Source organism: Protopterus annectens, chromosome 3.part0, assembly GCF_019279795.1.
Source record: "Protopterus annectens isolate FY-2018-M chromosome 3.part0, PAN1.0, whole genome shotgun sequence".
Lineage (NCBI taxonomy): Eukaryota > Metazoa > Chordata > Ceratodontiformes > Protopteridae > Protopterus > Protopterus annectens.
This window is the reverse complement of record NC_056731.1, coordinates 1,532,748,214-1,532,763,014: the sequence shown is the minus strand read 5'-3', so window position 1 is coordinate 1,532,763,014 and position 14,801 is coordinate 1,532,748,214. Positions and strand designations below refer to the sequence as shown.

General features: G+C 37.7%; 1 protein-coding gene across 3 annotated transcripts in view; it reads left to right on the top strand.

Moving 5' to 3' along the window:
* Window positions 1-14,801, top strand: part of DLGAP1 (DLG associated protein 1) — a 5,750,587-nt gene that overhangs the window by 5,686,778 nt on the left and 49,008 nt on the right. For all 3 annotated transcript variants that reach the window (XM_044065573.1, XM_044065572.1, XM_044065574.1), the window contains one exon: window positions 8,664-8,816. In XM_044065573.1, coding sequence (XP_043921508.1) covers window positions 8,664-8,816 — 153 coding nt within the window. The remainder of the gene's footprint in view (window positions 1-8,663; window positions 8,817-14,801) is intronic.

The window sequence follows — 14,801 nt, the reverse complement described above, 5'->3', positions numbered from 1 at the left end:
CAGGCTTATCCATACATTTTCAAACTTCTACCCGAGTGGATTTTCTCTTGGATAATAATATTCTCTTGGTATATCATAGCTGCCAAGCAGACTTTGGAACATGTCAATCCAATTTCAAGAGGATTCTTAACTGATGTTTCATAAAGACTGTTTTTCCTCTTAGTATAAACGTCTGTTTTTTTCCAATAGTGGCTTTGAAGCTGCTCCACAAAAAGTCTATTCATCTCTCTATCTTTTTGCTAGAATTAGAATCATAGGAGCTGGGGGCTTTCATATCTGAAAGTGCAGCTGTCAGTTCAATTTTTAAATAGAAAGGCTGCATGAGTTCAGGAAGGCAGATCAGCTATTTGTTTTCTTTTCCCTGTGTAAGGAGGGATTAGCAATAGCCAAGCAAATGCTTTCCAGATGACTGGCCAGTCCTGCTCACAGCCCAGTGTCCAGTAATGTTCAGAATGGGCAGACACTTCTAAAACATTTGTCGAGAATGTGTCTGTTCTGGGTACCTGTGTCATAGCAGCTTAAGTCTTTTGAGTCTCTGCCTTCCCCAAACACCACTACTGCCTGCATCTTTACTTCATGAACTACTTCACCTCCTTTGGTACTTCTGATATTAGATTTAGCCTTCTAAATATTGCTTCTTTGTTATTTCCAGCTTCTACCTCCCTTGATGGAGTTTACAGTTTGAGGACTTTTCATAACAATTAAGTACACGCTGAAGTTAGATATTGCTGATATGTGATTATTCACCATATCAGGACAGCCATCTGCATTGGGTGTTTATTGCTTACCTCCTTTCTCCCTATTCTTGAATGGTTCCACCAACTACTTTAGGTGACTTTTGTCCTGTAGTTATGAGATTTTAATTCTGTGATATTGTTTAGTTATCTATTTTTTCTTTCACGTGTAGCTAGGTAATATTGAGTTTGAGCAGGATCACAGAAGCTGTGGCCATGTGCACCCTCCTCCTCTAGTAAGGTAACACCATGGGTTATGCAAGCAGTGTACACATGTTCTTAGGTGTAGGAATTAGAGATATAGAAGAAATATGTGTTAAAAGAGGCTTGCCATGAAGAAGACCCAGCTGTCGCTGGAAAGGGTTCTCTCAGAGCTTAGCTGATACAATCTGCAATTTATGGTGAATACACTCACAAAACTGTACACGGCATTAAATAGAATACATTGTGCTTTGTTGACCTGATTTCTGCTCTTGGTGAATAAAGTGATATAGATGATATTATTATCTCACTAAAACAATCCCACTAAAACATTAGATTCCTACACACCAACTCAAATCTCTACTCTGTTTCCACATCCAATCTTATACTTTTAAACATAACTACTCCATGACTTACTTATCTCTCCTACATTTATAAACATCTTATCTACCACCTAACACCTCTGTATATTTCATAATCTAATTCTCCAACTTCTATCTAGAGTTTATCTAGTTCCTAAACACTTACAACCCCCTATATATCTCACTTCTTTATTTAAATACTACTATTCTATTAATTCTTCCTCACCATGCTTTCCAAACAATCCTTCCTCTTCCTTTCACTATTACTACTTTTCTCCTTATCCTCTATCTACCACCTTTCTCAGCCTACTGTTTCCACGATCCCCCAACCCTTTCATACAACAAATTCTCACAACTCACCTTTCTTACCCACATACTCTCTTATTTCCCCCTACTTATTCCCCTCTGAAAACCTCCATCTTTTTCAACACAAACTGATCTCCTACCATGCTAACTTTATTACCATAACTGCTAGCAAAGCCCTCCAATTCACAAAAGAACCCAATCTCATCTCCTTGCTAACTACTCACATAAACTACTTCATACTACATCTGATTAGTACACTCATCTCTGGAGACATCCATCCTAATCCAGGCCCTACCACTACAACCAATAACAAATCCCTATTATTTACTTCTCTAAACTCCCAAAGTATAGTAAACAAACTCCCAAACCTTCATGCTTGGCTCACACACAATAAGCCAGATATCCTAACTATTTCAGAAACTTGGCTAAAACCACACATTAGAGACTCTGAAATAGTTCCTCCAAACTTCTCTATCATAAGAAAAGACAGACCTCACAAAAAAGGTGGAGGAGTAGCCCTTCTATATTCTTCCTCCCTAGTAGTTACTCCCTACAATAAACCTATTCCACACTTCAACAACGCCGAACTTCTCCTGACCCTACTACAAATCAATAATCACAAACACATATGCATTACTTCCCTTTACATCCCCCCTGGGGATAATATCTCCACACTTGAACTTATCCTTTCCTGGCTATCCACTAACATTAGTAATGAAACCATTATCCTAGGAGATGTAAACATTAACTGGGCCCTTGTCCAGTCTCCTACAAATTCCACTAACATCAACCTCTATAACTTCTCACAACTGATCACTTCAGTAACTTATCCTGCCAAAAACCTCTCCAATGGGAGTATACTGGACTGGATTCTAGTCTCCCATCCTCTCTATTTCACCAACAGCGGCACTATTCCCGACCCACTTGGTGACCACACACCCACCTTTACCTACCGGCTTCCTACTGTCCTTCAACGAACCCATAACTATATCACATTCCGTGACCAAAAAAACTTCAACCCAATAACCTTCTCAAACTCATTACAAGCAATTAATTGGAATTGTCTAAAAATACTACCTCTTGATAATGCAGTCTCATATTTTAACTCAACATTCTTAAAAGTACTAGACTCCCAAGCTCCCTTACGGACAAAAAGAATAAAAACCAAATCAGCCCCATGGCTCTCCAAAAATACCCTTACTATCATGAGACAGAGAGATAAAGTCTGGACACGCTACCAAAAACATAAGTCAGCACCACTCCTAAATGAATATAAAATGCTCCGAAATAAAGCAAAGAAAATGATTACTTTTGATCGTCAAAACTACTTCTCAACACTCCAAAACCATAATAAAAACAACCCTCAAAAATTCTGGAAAGGGATCTCTACTCTCCTCCACCCCAGCAAACCAGTTACTCCCACCCCAGATCCAAATGCTCCAGAATTTGATTTAGCCACACAATTTAATTCCTTCTTTATCAACTCCATCTCTAAATTGACCTCTTCATTCTCTAACACCTCTCTCTCCACTTCCACACCCTATTCCACACCCACTCACCCCCTCTTCCTCCTCTTCTACACAAACCCCATCCTCATCTCCAATACCCCAAAATTCCCCCTCTTCTGACTGCACCCTCTTCTCATTAAATCCTGTACCTACAGCTACTATAAAGAAACTTCTTCAGAAATTGAAACCATGTACCAATGCTCCTGACAATATCCCTTCTTACTTTCTCAGTGTAGCCGCTAAAACTCTTGCCTACCCCATTAGCATCTTAATAAACCGCTCCCTTCAAGAATGCACAGTTCCCCAAATCTGGAAACAAGCTTTTATTATACCTCTACACAAAGGGGGTAACAACAATAACATTAGCAATTTTCGTCCCATAGCCATCCTGTCCCCCATTTCTAAACTCCTTGAAAAATGTGTCCAACTTCAACTTCTTCCACACCTCCTAGACAACCATCTCATTACCCCTACACAGCATGGTTTCAGACCTAATCATAGTACTATGACTGCCCTCCTCTCCTTCCTTGAAGCTGTAAATAAAGCCTGTGACTCTGGGCAAATTGTATCCACTTTGCTTCTTGACCTCTCCAAAGCCTTCGACACTATCTCACACAACCTGCTCTTAACTAAACTTTCCAAACTCCACCTATCTTCCTCCTCTCTGAACTGGTTCTCTAGTTACCTTTCCAACAGAAATCAAGCTGTAAAATGGAAAAAAACTACCTCCTCCTTCCTTAGTACCCCCACTGGAGTGCCACAAGGCTCCATACTGGGTCCTCTTCTCTTCAATATATTTATAAATGACTTCTACAAATCAATTCCTTCCTCTAGCATCATCCAATATGCAGATGATTCTACTATCATCTGTTCTGCCTCTTCTATCCCTACACTACAAAAACTTACCCAAGATGCTTTCTCTTCCACAGAGCAATGGATGCAAAGTAATCATCTAGCTCTCAATGCCACTAAGACCAAACTTATGTTATTTACTCCTTCAAAAGTTATCCCTCCAGACATAACTACATTCTTAATTACAAGTCAAAACAACTCACCCCTTGAAATAGTATCAGAAACTAAACTACTTGGGGTCCAAATTGACAACCTACTGAAATTCAACTCCCACCTCCAAATAAACATTAAAAAAACACATCAAAACTTGGCATGCTTTATAGACAGAAAGCCTACCTCACATCTGACACTAAAATCTCTCTCTCTACCTCCTTTCTTATCCCCTCCCTTCTCTATGGTGCCCCACTACTAACTAATCTTCAGTCCTCATTAAGAAAACAGCTTACTTCCTGCTATAACAAAATTGCAAAATTCGCCACCAGCCATAAGTCCTCAACTCACCACTGTGTCTCCCTCCATAAGCTAAAATGGCTAGAACTTCCCAATCAACTAACTTACAAACAACTAACTCTAGCCCATAAACTTATTCTAAACCCCTCACTCTGTCCCTCCCTTTCCTCTGCCTTAAATGCACCTCCCTAGTAGAATTCTAAGGTCAAACAATCAAAATCTACTTGAAGTGCATAAACCTACTTATCCACCAGGAAAAAACCTCCTTTCCTTCAGCCTCGCTCGCCTCTGGAACTCCCTACCACCACTTATTCGCACCACCTCTAACCACTTCACCTTCAAAAAGTCTCTCTTCTTACATCTAGCAACACAGTGGGAATGCTCTTGCTCCCACCCCACATAACTAACTCCACTAAATTTCCTTCTATACCATATCCTACTTTATGTACCTACTATCTATGTTCTCTAATCTCTATTAACTTGTCTCTACTACTTGTAGGTCACTTCTTAATTGTATTAACTGTTATGACTGCTATTATACATGTGATAAGTTTTGCTCTTTCCTGCCTAAACAGTACCAGTAACTCTCTGTACCTAGATTGTTAATGTAACTGTAGAATGTATATTTGCTTGTTTTGGAGCTTTTCTCCCCAGGACTCCATTGAAAACGGGTTCATTATGGCCCAATGGACTATCCTGGTAAACCAACTGCAATAAATAAATAAATAAATAAATAAATAAATAAATATTATTATTATTATTATTATTATTATTATTATTATTACAGCTTACAAATTAATGTACCATTCAAAAATGATTTAGGAACTTTTCTACCCTAGAATATTATGATAAAATGAAAGATTACATTTAAATTCTTTCCTGATTATATAGTATTGGTCATGCCTTTGGATGGGGTGAATTAGAACTTTGTTTTATTTTTTAGGTACACTAAATTATGTTAAATTTGATTAGATGCTGAAAATGTACAGATTTTTAGTAAAACTCATAAACATAAAGACTGCATGAGAACATAAATCTATATAGAGTGGTTACAGGTAAGAATTGTGATTGTCAGAATCATTAGGCAAGATTCTAAAAGACTTGTTCATAGTGTAAGTGATTTTCTGTGGTGCTAGGACAATTTATACAACAGAATTACACCGGAGAAAGTCACTTACACTGTCTTTTAGAATCTGGGCCTATGTGTGTGTGTCCCACTAAACACAAATCTCTCAAATACTGCTTCATGAAAATCACTGCCTTGCTAATTGCCAAGAATTTAATGAATTAGGTGTCAACATGTCATTGCTCAAGTCAAGACATAGTATTTGCATAAAAATCACTGCTGGTGCAGTTTCTGTATGATTGCAAGCAATGATGTAATGCATTTGGTCCTATGTTTTCTCCCATGGAGTTGGTATATTTAAATAAAGAGAAGATGTGGGTGGAGGTACAGTAGGGATTGCCACACTTTGAAAACGCATTGCATATTTTTTCCAGTAGGTGTTAAGTCTCAGTCTTTTGTTCTCCAAGTTTAAGCTTTGTCAACGTGTAACTGAGGGAGACTTATTAAAAGGCATTTAAAGAAAAAGAGCAAGACAAACATATAACAAGGAGCTAAATTTCATGTGAGGGTGCATCCCCTTCCTCTCAAATACTGCAGGTCGTACCCTTATACTCCTTGTTAAGTGAGCAGATTTGGGGAACCGTCATTTTCATCAGAATTCAATGTACTACTGACTTCCTTCCCTACATGTGCATGTGTATGTAAAAAAGCTTGGTAGAACAAGTGAAGGTGACAGTGACAGAAGACAGTCATAAGTGAGGTGCAACAACAATATATAGCTATTCAATGGTCTATTTAGGAATATAGATTCATTCTTCCTTCATTAGATCTAAGATAGTGGTCCAGACAGCTATATTGCTAAGCCTTGTCCTGCCTTTGATACTGGTCGTACAGCTGAGTGCTTGCTGGTGTAGAATTACAATCATATCTTGGAATAGGAGCTACTGCAAGAATTTTTTCCAAGAAGCTATTATTCAGTGTACTGCTTTGAAGTTTGCTGGTTGAATCCTTTTTTTTTTTTTTTGTTTACATCTTTCTAAGAACTTCCATTACTGTGAATTTAATATATAGAGATCTGAAGAGGGAGGCAGTATATGGGATGAAAAATGTTATCGGGAAATTGGAGATTTTTGTTTTACAATTTATAAATATTGACAATATTGCTGTTTGGAATTTTTAACCAGATTGTTTAATGAAATCTTGGAAAGTGAGAGGATGCCTGAGGAGTGGAGAAAAAGTGTTTTGGTACCAATTTTTAAGAATAAGGGTGATGTGCAGCGCTGTAGTAACTACAGAGGGGTAAAACTGATCAGTCACAGCTTGAAATTATGTGAAAGGTTAGTGGAAGCTAGGTTAAGAAGGGAGGTGATAATTAGTGATCAGCAGTATGGTTTCCTGCCAGGAAAGAGCACTACAGATGTGATGTTTGCTCTGAGAGTGTTGATGGAGAAGTACATAGAAGGTCAGAAGGAGTTGCATTGTGTCTTTGTGGACTTAGAGAAAGCATATGACAGGGTGCCTAGAGAGGAGTTGTGGTATTGTATGAGGAAGTTGGGAGTGGCAGAGAACTATGTAAGAGTGGTACAGGATATGTACAAGGGTAGTGTGAAAGCAGTGAGATCTGCAGTGGGAGTGACAGATGCATTTAAGGTGGAGGTGGGATTACATCAAGGATCAGCTCTGAGCCCTTTCTTATTTGCACTGGTGATGGACAGGTTGACAGATGAGATCAGACAGGAGTCCCTGTGGACTATGATGTTTGCAGATGACATTGTGATATGTAGTGAGAGTAGGGAACAAGTGAGGAGACCCTGGAGAGGTAGAGATATGCTCTAAAGAGGAGAGGAATGAAGGTCAGCTGGACTAAGACGGAATATATGTGTGTGAATGAAAGGGAGGATAGAGGAATGATGAGGATGCAGGGAGTAGAGTTGGCGAAGGTGGATGAGTTTAAATACTTGGGATCAACAGTTCAGAGTAATGGCGAGTGTGGAAGAGAGGTGAAGAAGAGAGTACAGGCAGGGTGGATTGGGTGGAGAAGAGTGTCAGGAGTGATTTGTGACAGACAAGTACCAGTAAGAATGAAAGGGAAGGTCTACAAGAGGGTAGTGAGACCAGCTATGTTATATGGGTCGGAGACAGTGGCATTGACAAAAAGGCAGGAGTCAGAGCTGGATGTGGCAGAGTTAAAGATGTTAAGATTTGCACTGGGTGTGACGGGGGTAGGCAGAATTAGGAATAAGTATATTAGTGGGTCAGCCCAGGTTGGACAGTTTGGAGACAAAGCCAGAGAGGCGAGATTGCGTTGGTTTGTACATGTGCTAAGGAGAGATGCTGGGTATATTGGGAAAAGGATGCTAAGGATGAAGCTGCCAGGTAAGAGGAAAAGAGGAAGGCCTAAGATAAGGTTTATGGATGTGGTTAGAGAGGACAATGCAGGTTGTTGGTAGAACAAGATGCAGAGAGCAGGAAGAAATGGAAACAGGTGATCCGCTGTGGTGACCCCTAATTGGAAAAAGCTGAAAGAAGAAGAAGTTGATAATATTGCTTTTAAGAAAATTGTTTCCAAAATGTTTATTATCATTGGCTGCTGATTATGTTAGTACAACTTTAAGCTGAAGATTTATTAATTGCAATAAAAGTTTTGCATAGAAGGTTGTCATCTATAGAATGCTATAGGTTTACCAGTATCTGCCAAGGTAACTTACAGTATGCATGCAGTAAACATATTTAAATTCAGTATTTTGATTATTCTAATGAGCCAAGGCTGCTGTACATTTTGTACTGGATTTCATGTTAATTATTGGGTTAGGTAATGATACTGATTAAATGAAAATTGTATGTGGAGAACAAGGTATTGAATTCATTACTGTGATCTTGAAATAAATAGATTTCAAATAGTACAGGTTTTAAAAGGTGTTAACTATAATTTTCAAGTGTGTTTACATATTTTTGCATGAAACAGGTTGAAAGAGGAAAACACAACAGAAAATGAGTGGAATAGGTTTAAAAGGCAGTGTAAGAAATATTATCATCACAAAAAGAAGTTACACGCTGGACTAAGAATAAGCACTAAATCTCCTTTGGATGGTACTTCTCACTCAGGCTTGTAGGGTAATGTTGGTTGTACAGAGGTCTATAATTTAAAAGTAAACATACACCTCATTTTTTTCCTGTTATGCAGAACCCTAATGCTCATCCAAGACCTACCTCACAGGACTTAGCAGGATTTTGGGATATGCTGCAGCTGTCAATAGAAAGCATCAGCATGAAATTTGATGAACTTCACCAGCTGAAGGCTAACAACTGGAAACCAATAGAGCTGCCAGAAAAGAAGGTAAGAAACAAATAGAAATTGGTGTGGGGGTCTTTAAAATGTTTGGTGTAACACTCAGAAAATAGGTGATACTAAAGGTTACTACATGACAGTCAGTAGTATATCTCTCAACTGTTCCTCATACAGTTTTTGATTTTCTGGTAAATCAGTGAGGATTACAGTCACTCAGTAATACCAGACATTAAAGCTGCATATGTCTTATTGTTCAGAAAACATTTTGATGCAAAACCGGTATTCCTATTAATTTTTTGAGTGAATTAAAGTAATATTTAAAAATTGCATCTGATTTTTGTCAAAGCCAAAGGGAGAAACCCCCAATTTACTATGAGGTGGGAGGACTATATCTTTTTATAATAAAGTACATTCATTATTGAACTTTTTGTGGTGCTGCATTTGTTTTTTTTTTTTTTTTTTGCTTATAGGTTCATAGGTTGGTACTAGGCTATTGGCCCTAGGGCCTATACAAGCCTAGCCATAACAATTCTCTGGCTATTTCTTTCCACAGTATTTACTTCCCTTTGTTTTTTTGTTTTTTTTTTGTTTGTTTTTGAGGGGTTTTGTTTGTTTGTTGTTGTTTTTTTTTTTTTTTTAATAGTGTCTTAGCAACAAACCAATGTTGAACCAACAATGTGTCATAGAATATTCAAATTGGGGTTGCCCAAAAAAAAAAGAAAAACAACATTAAATGAAACGACAAAATAAGTTTTCCTTCAACATCATAAAGTCAGACATGAGTGTCAATTCTCATTGTTAGTAAAATCATAAACTAGCTGCATAATAAATCTATATTTAATATTAATGAATATTTGCTAGCTACAAATATTCTTTACTGATCAATATAACTGAGAAAAGTTCACACGTATGCTCAAAAAATTTGAACAGATTGTTTCTACCTTTCAACAGCACAACAAAAAAATGCATCTTCTGGAATGACTACACAGTAATATAGTAAGTGTATAAAACTGACTAACTGAAATGAGAACTATTTCAGTATGTTAAAATTTTGGGGAATTTAAACCAAATTAATATGCCTGTATAAATGAGGTAGTGTTAGCAGATATTTTGGATTATTTATCCTGTACACAACAATTTTGGATTGTATCCTTATTTACTTTGGTTAACAGACACATACCTCTCAACCTGCAGACATTGAAAATAGGAACAAATGCCCTTGAAAAGTAGAAACATCCAACTAAAAATGTGGACATCTAATTATTATAAAATTTAAATACCAAATAACACACAATTCTTCCTACTTCCAATAGGAATGTGAAATACCATTTAGAAACACATTTAAAAAAAGTGAAAAAATGATGGGAAAGTACTGCAAACTTCTATGTCACGTGGTCTTCTATTTTTGTTTAAGAAAAATAGAGATATCAAAATTGTGTCCTCTTGTTTTAAATTATTGTTGCCAGTAGTATGTTGATTGTATAGTGTGTTTTTTTTTTTTGTGTACTAGATAGCTTTAACAATTATATGTGATAAAGAAGATTCAGAAAGTTGTGTAAAGGGGTAAATCAAGCCTGAAAAATAGGAACATACCTCAAAAAATAGACATCCTGTGCAGGGGTAAATCAGTCCTGAAAATAGGAATGTTCCTACCAAATAGGCACAGGAGGTCTGAACAGTTACGTGTAGAGACTGCAAACAAAAAATGATTCACCTGAAATTCCATTCCTAGCTACACCTTTGGGAGTCCAGAATGTGTATCTAATAACAGAAAAACATATATTCTGTCATTCAGAATATTTTAAGTGTTAGGGTCCCTATTACAGTTATGAGTCTGGCAGATGATTTCAAAATTTTAACTCTTTGAGAGCATCTATTTTGTCAGATAGTCAAAGAAATATGGAGTAATTGTGAAGTTACTCACCTTCGACATCATGCAAAAAACAAAGTCCTCCATATCAAGCCACTTTTTTCTACAAACAATTATATAAATCCACTTGGTACACAACTGAAACTGTCATTAATTCTGTGATGCCCATGCACTGCCCATTAATCATGGAGCCTCAATCCTCACCACTAGCGCCGGTGAGGGGTGTCCACATTGGGAGGATAACAAGTACACACACAGTAAAGTACAATTTCCCTTAAGAGCACACAGAGTTCACAGTCAGTCTGGGGCTGGTTTCTCCCTTTCTCTTCAGATCCCCAATAAGACTCCCCACTGGCACAGCTATAGGGTTCAGATCTCAGCCAAATGGTCAAGCCAAAATCTCCAGCACCCTTTCTGTCCAACCAGTGCTTCGTGTCCCTGCCCAAGTAGCTGACACACACTTTGAGATTTGATTTATACGCAAACACAGACACTTCTGGGGAAGGCTGGCACGGGTTCTCCAGCTATGCAAACATTAGTAAAGCCAGCAATAAAGGTGGAAATCCACAATTTTATTTAAATAATAAAATGATATAACAAGGTAGAGGGAAATAAACCCAACTGCCTGCCCCAAACTGGTTTTGGCTGTAATAGCCTTCTACATGAGCAACCCAAAATACACTCATATATATATATATATATATATATATATATATATATATATATATATATATATATATATATATATATATATATTTAACACATAAAGCAGTTCATTGGTGCATTATAACTGGTCATTAAGCCCAGGTGGAAATAAAGCTCCTAGCTTGATAATCCATTTATGTTCATTGAAATTAAGTATATCATGCCATCCTGATTTGTCCCTACATCTACCCACAATACAATCTATAACAGTAAAATAAAAAGATGCAGTATTGTGCTTGCACACATGTTTATACAAAGGATTGGTAGAATGTTTGTTCCTAATGTCACTGAGATGCTCCCCAATTCTAAGACAAAAAGGTCTGGATGTTTGTCCCACATAGAATGATGAGCATGAACAAGTGACCAAATAAACTACACATTCTGTGCTGCAATTAGCCCAAAAATTAATATTAAAAACCACCAATGTGTTGCGACTACTAAATTCCCTTGTTTTCTGAACCCTAGAACAGTGAGTGCAATGTCTACATGGCATACAACCTATCAATGGGCCACCTCTAAGTGTACGTTGAGTGGGAACCGCAGAACTAGGTCCCACCCTCTTGTAATGACTAAAAAGGGAACCTAATGAACATCCACTCCTGAATGAGAAAGAGCATCTGTCACACAAAAATGGGTGTAATCACTCCTCGGCCATAAGAATGTTCCAGTGTCTATTGATAATATTCATAAACCCCCATGTATTGCATCCATATGTGGTCACCAGATGAACCAAAGGGTTGGAAAAACATTTTGGTTTATCCTTGTATTGTAAAAGCTTAGTTCTGTCTTGGGTGGAAGCCCAGTGACAAGCTGTACTGGTTGTCCCAGGTTGGTAACCCCTCTCACGAAAATGTTGTATCAGATCATCCCTGGTATCTTCAAATGGTTCCTGGCTATGCCCCATTTGCCAAGACTATATGGTAGTACCAACTGCCACTGACCATTACTTATCAGCTACTATAATGGCCCTTACCAAAGGGTGTCCAACTCTGCTGTGGAATGTTATTATTATCAAGTTGGTAAGTGTGACTGAGACTTGAAGGCTATTTAGGAGTGGCCTGTACAGTATCACCAAATACATGCAAGTCATCTAAGAGCTTAAATTATCTCTACACAAAACAGCCACAGTTAAAAGGTTTAAAAATATTTAATAATAAATAAAAAAAGCACAAGACAATACTCATTAATTCAACACAGCAACAATAGAGAGTTCAGAAATCACAGGAAATACTTTAAAACAACATTGTAGGACAGTCTGACATCAATATAGAAAGCAGTTAGACTAATGTGGCTATATTCTATATTTAAGAGAAATACTAAGATCCGGGTCTTACACAGCAAAGCAAGTGCTGGTGAGTTGTTGTCAGCTTCAGAACAAAATACAAAATGCCATACTTTCTTTCTGAGATAACCCTTAAATTGATAATACACATCACTGCTGAGTCATTTCAGATTACATCATTCTTGTCACTTCTCTGATTTAGTTCCCAGGCTAACAGAACTCAAAATTTAACATTTCTTTTTGATCTGCATCTGCCAGGAAGCCACAGCAATAAAAGACACTTTACATGTGAAACATACAAATCCCTCCAATTGTCAAGGTGTTGAATCTCAGGCAACTGAAGCCCGAGAGTTCACGCTTTGTCCACCAGTAGGGTAATGAGCTAGGTTTACTGTAATCTGTAGTGTTCTTTAATCAGTGACCCTGGAGCAGAAGAAAAGCCATATGGCTTGCTTTGATTCAGCTTGTAGGTGATGGGAGCTGACAAGATTTAATCCCAGGCCTCCAGCTTTGTAATGTAGCATTTCAACCACTATATAGATACAAAGGAAGTTGCACGTAACAAATCTCTGCACCGTATCGAGGTAGCCAAACAGCCCAGGTGGTATATATAGATATAAATGTAGGCATCATAGATCATTTATAAAATCAGGATCTCCAAAGCTAGCATTTAACATCTTTCAAAACATATACACACACACGCACAAACACACACACATGAGAAATCTTTTTAAATATATGTCAAGCTGTGTGGTTACTGCTGTGGTATAAGGTTTCTGTTGCAGTTGGATTTTCCATACTTTAGTATGCTATGTGAATCACACAAACCTTGCCTTTTTATATTTTTGTAAGTCGTTTGTGTTTTAAATCCCTGGAATCCTTCAATGGTGTTTAGCAGCTGAAGTTGTTCCACTGCAGTGAGCCATCCTATGGCTTTCAGAAGTTTATGTTACTAATTAAACTCAGAAATTCCAGCTGTTTGTGTGGTCACACTCATTGCCCTTTTTACTTCAGATTTAGGACTTTTTATACAAAGAAAGTAACACTGAAGTGTTCTTTTTAGGCTTAATTGTATTTATTTAAAGTCTGCCTTATCTCACTGATAGCCTTTTTGTTCTTTCTTTTTTATTCTACTGATTTTTACTACGTCTGCAGTTTTCTGCAGCTACCATAAGATCCAGGAAAACTGTCACATTTGGCATTGTATAAGGAACTGTTTTTTAGCTTATTTAACAGTTGTATTCAATATATATTGATTTACTTTATTTTACTTCTGTTAACTGGGATGATCTGATGGATTAATGTTCATTTTCAGCGGAGGCCCAGGGTGAAAACTCCAAGGTACATGTACACAATACAATTGTCAGAACAATTGGTATATGGCATTTACACCCAGGTTACATTTACTCATAGGTTACAGAACAAAGTAATACAATACCACATAATGCCTGAGGCTTACATATCAATGCAAGTATGTATAAACAGGTTTTAACAGCATATTACCTTCAGGATTAAGAATACATTGAGTAGTTTTAGTTATGGTTTTGACTGTTGTGATATTGAGTGGGGTGGCTGAAGAGAGGGCACTTATAGAGGAAAGGCATGTGAGATGGACAGGGCGCTAGTCAGGGTTGGTACAGGGGACATATCCAGCATGATTTAAAGTAATATTTAATCTTGTTTTTGAATAAGGTTCTAGGGTCAGGTCAGGTGGTAGTGAGTTCCATATCTTTCCGACAGAGTTGGCAAAGAGACAGTCACCAGCAGCGTGGATGGATTTTACTGTTTGAACTAAGAATTTGGTGGAGCAGTGGAGTGGTCAATTGTTGCTGTAGGGGCAGATCATGTTTTTTCTGGCCGGTGGAGGATTTTATGGGCAACTATGAGCTGGTTGAGTTGTAGAAGGTGAGGTAGTTCAAGCCAGCCTAGGATATTTAGGTTGTGGTAGTGGTGGATTCAGTAGGATGTGCCAGTAGCAAATCTGGCGATATGGTTGTAACAAGATGATAATTTATTGAGATCAGTTTTGCTCAGGTAAGAGAAAAGAGCAGAGGCATAGAGAAGGGCAGATAGTAGATGGGAGCGGTTCCTATACAGAGAGCCAAGTTTTTTATTGACAGTTTTTATAGTTTGATTGATGTGCATGTCGAACCTGAGATTGTTATCAATTGTGACA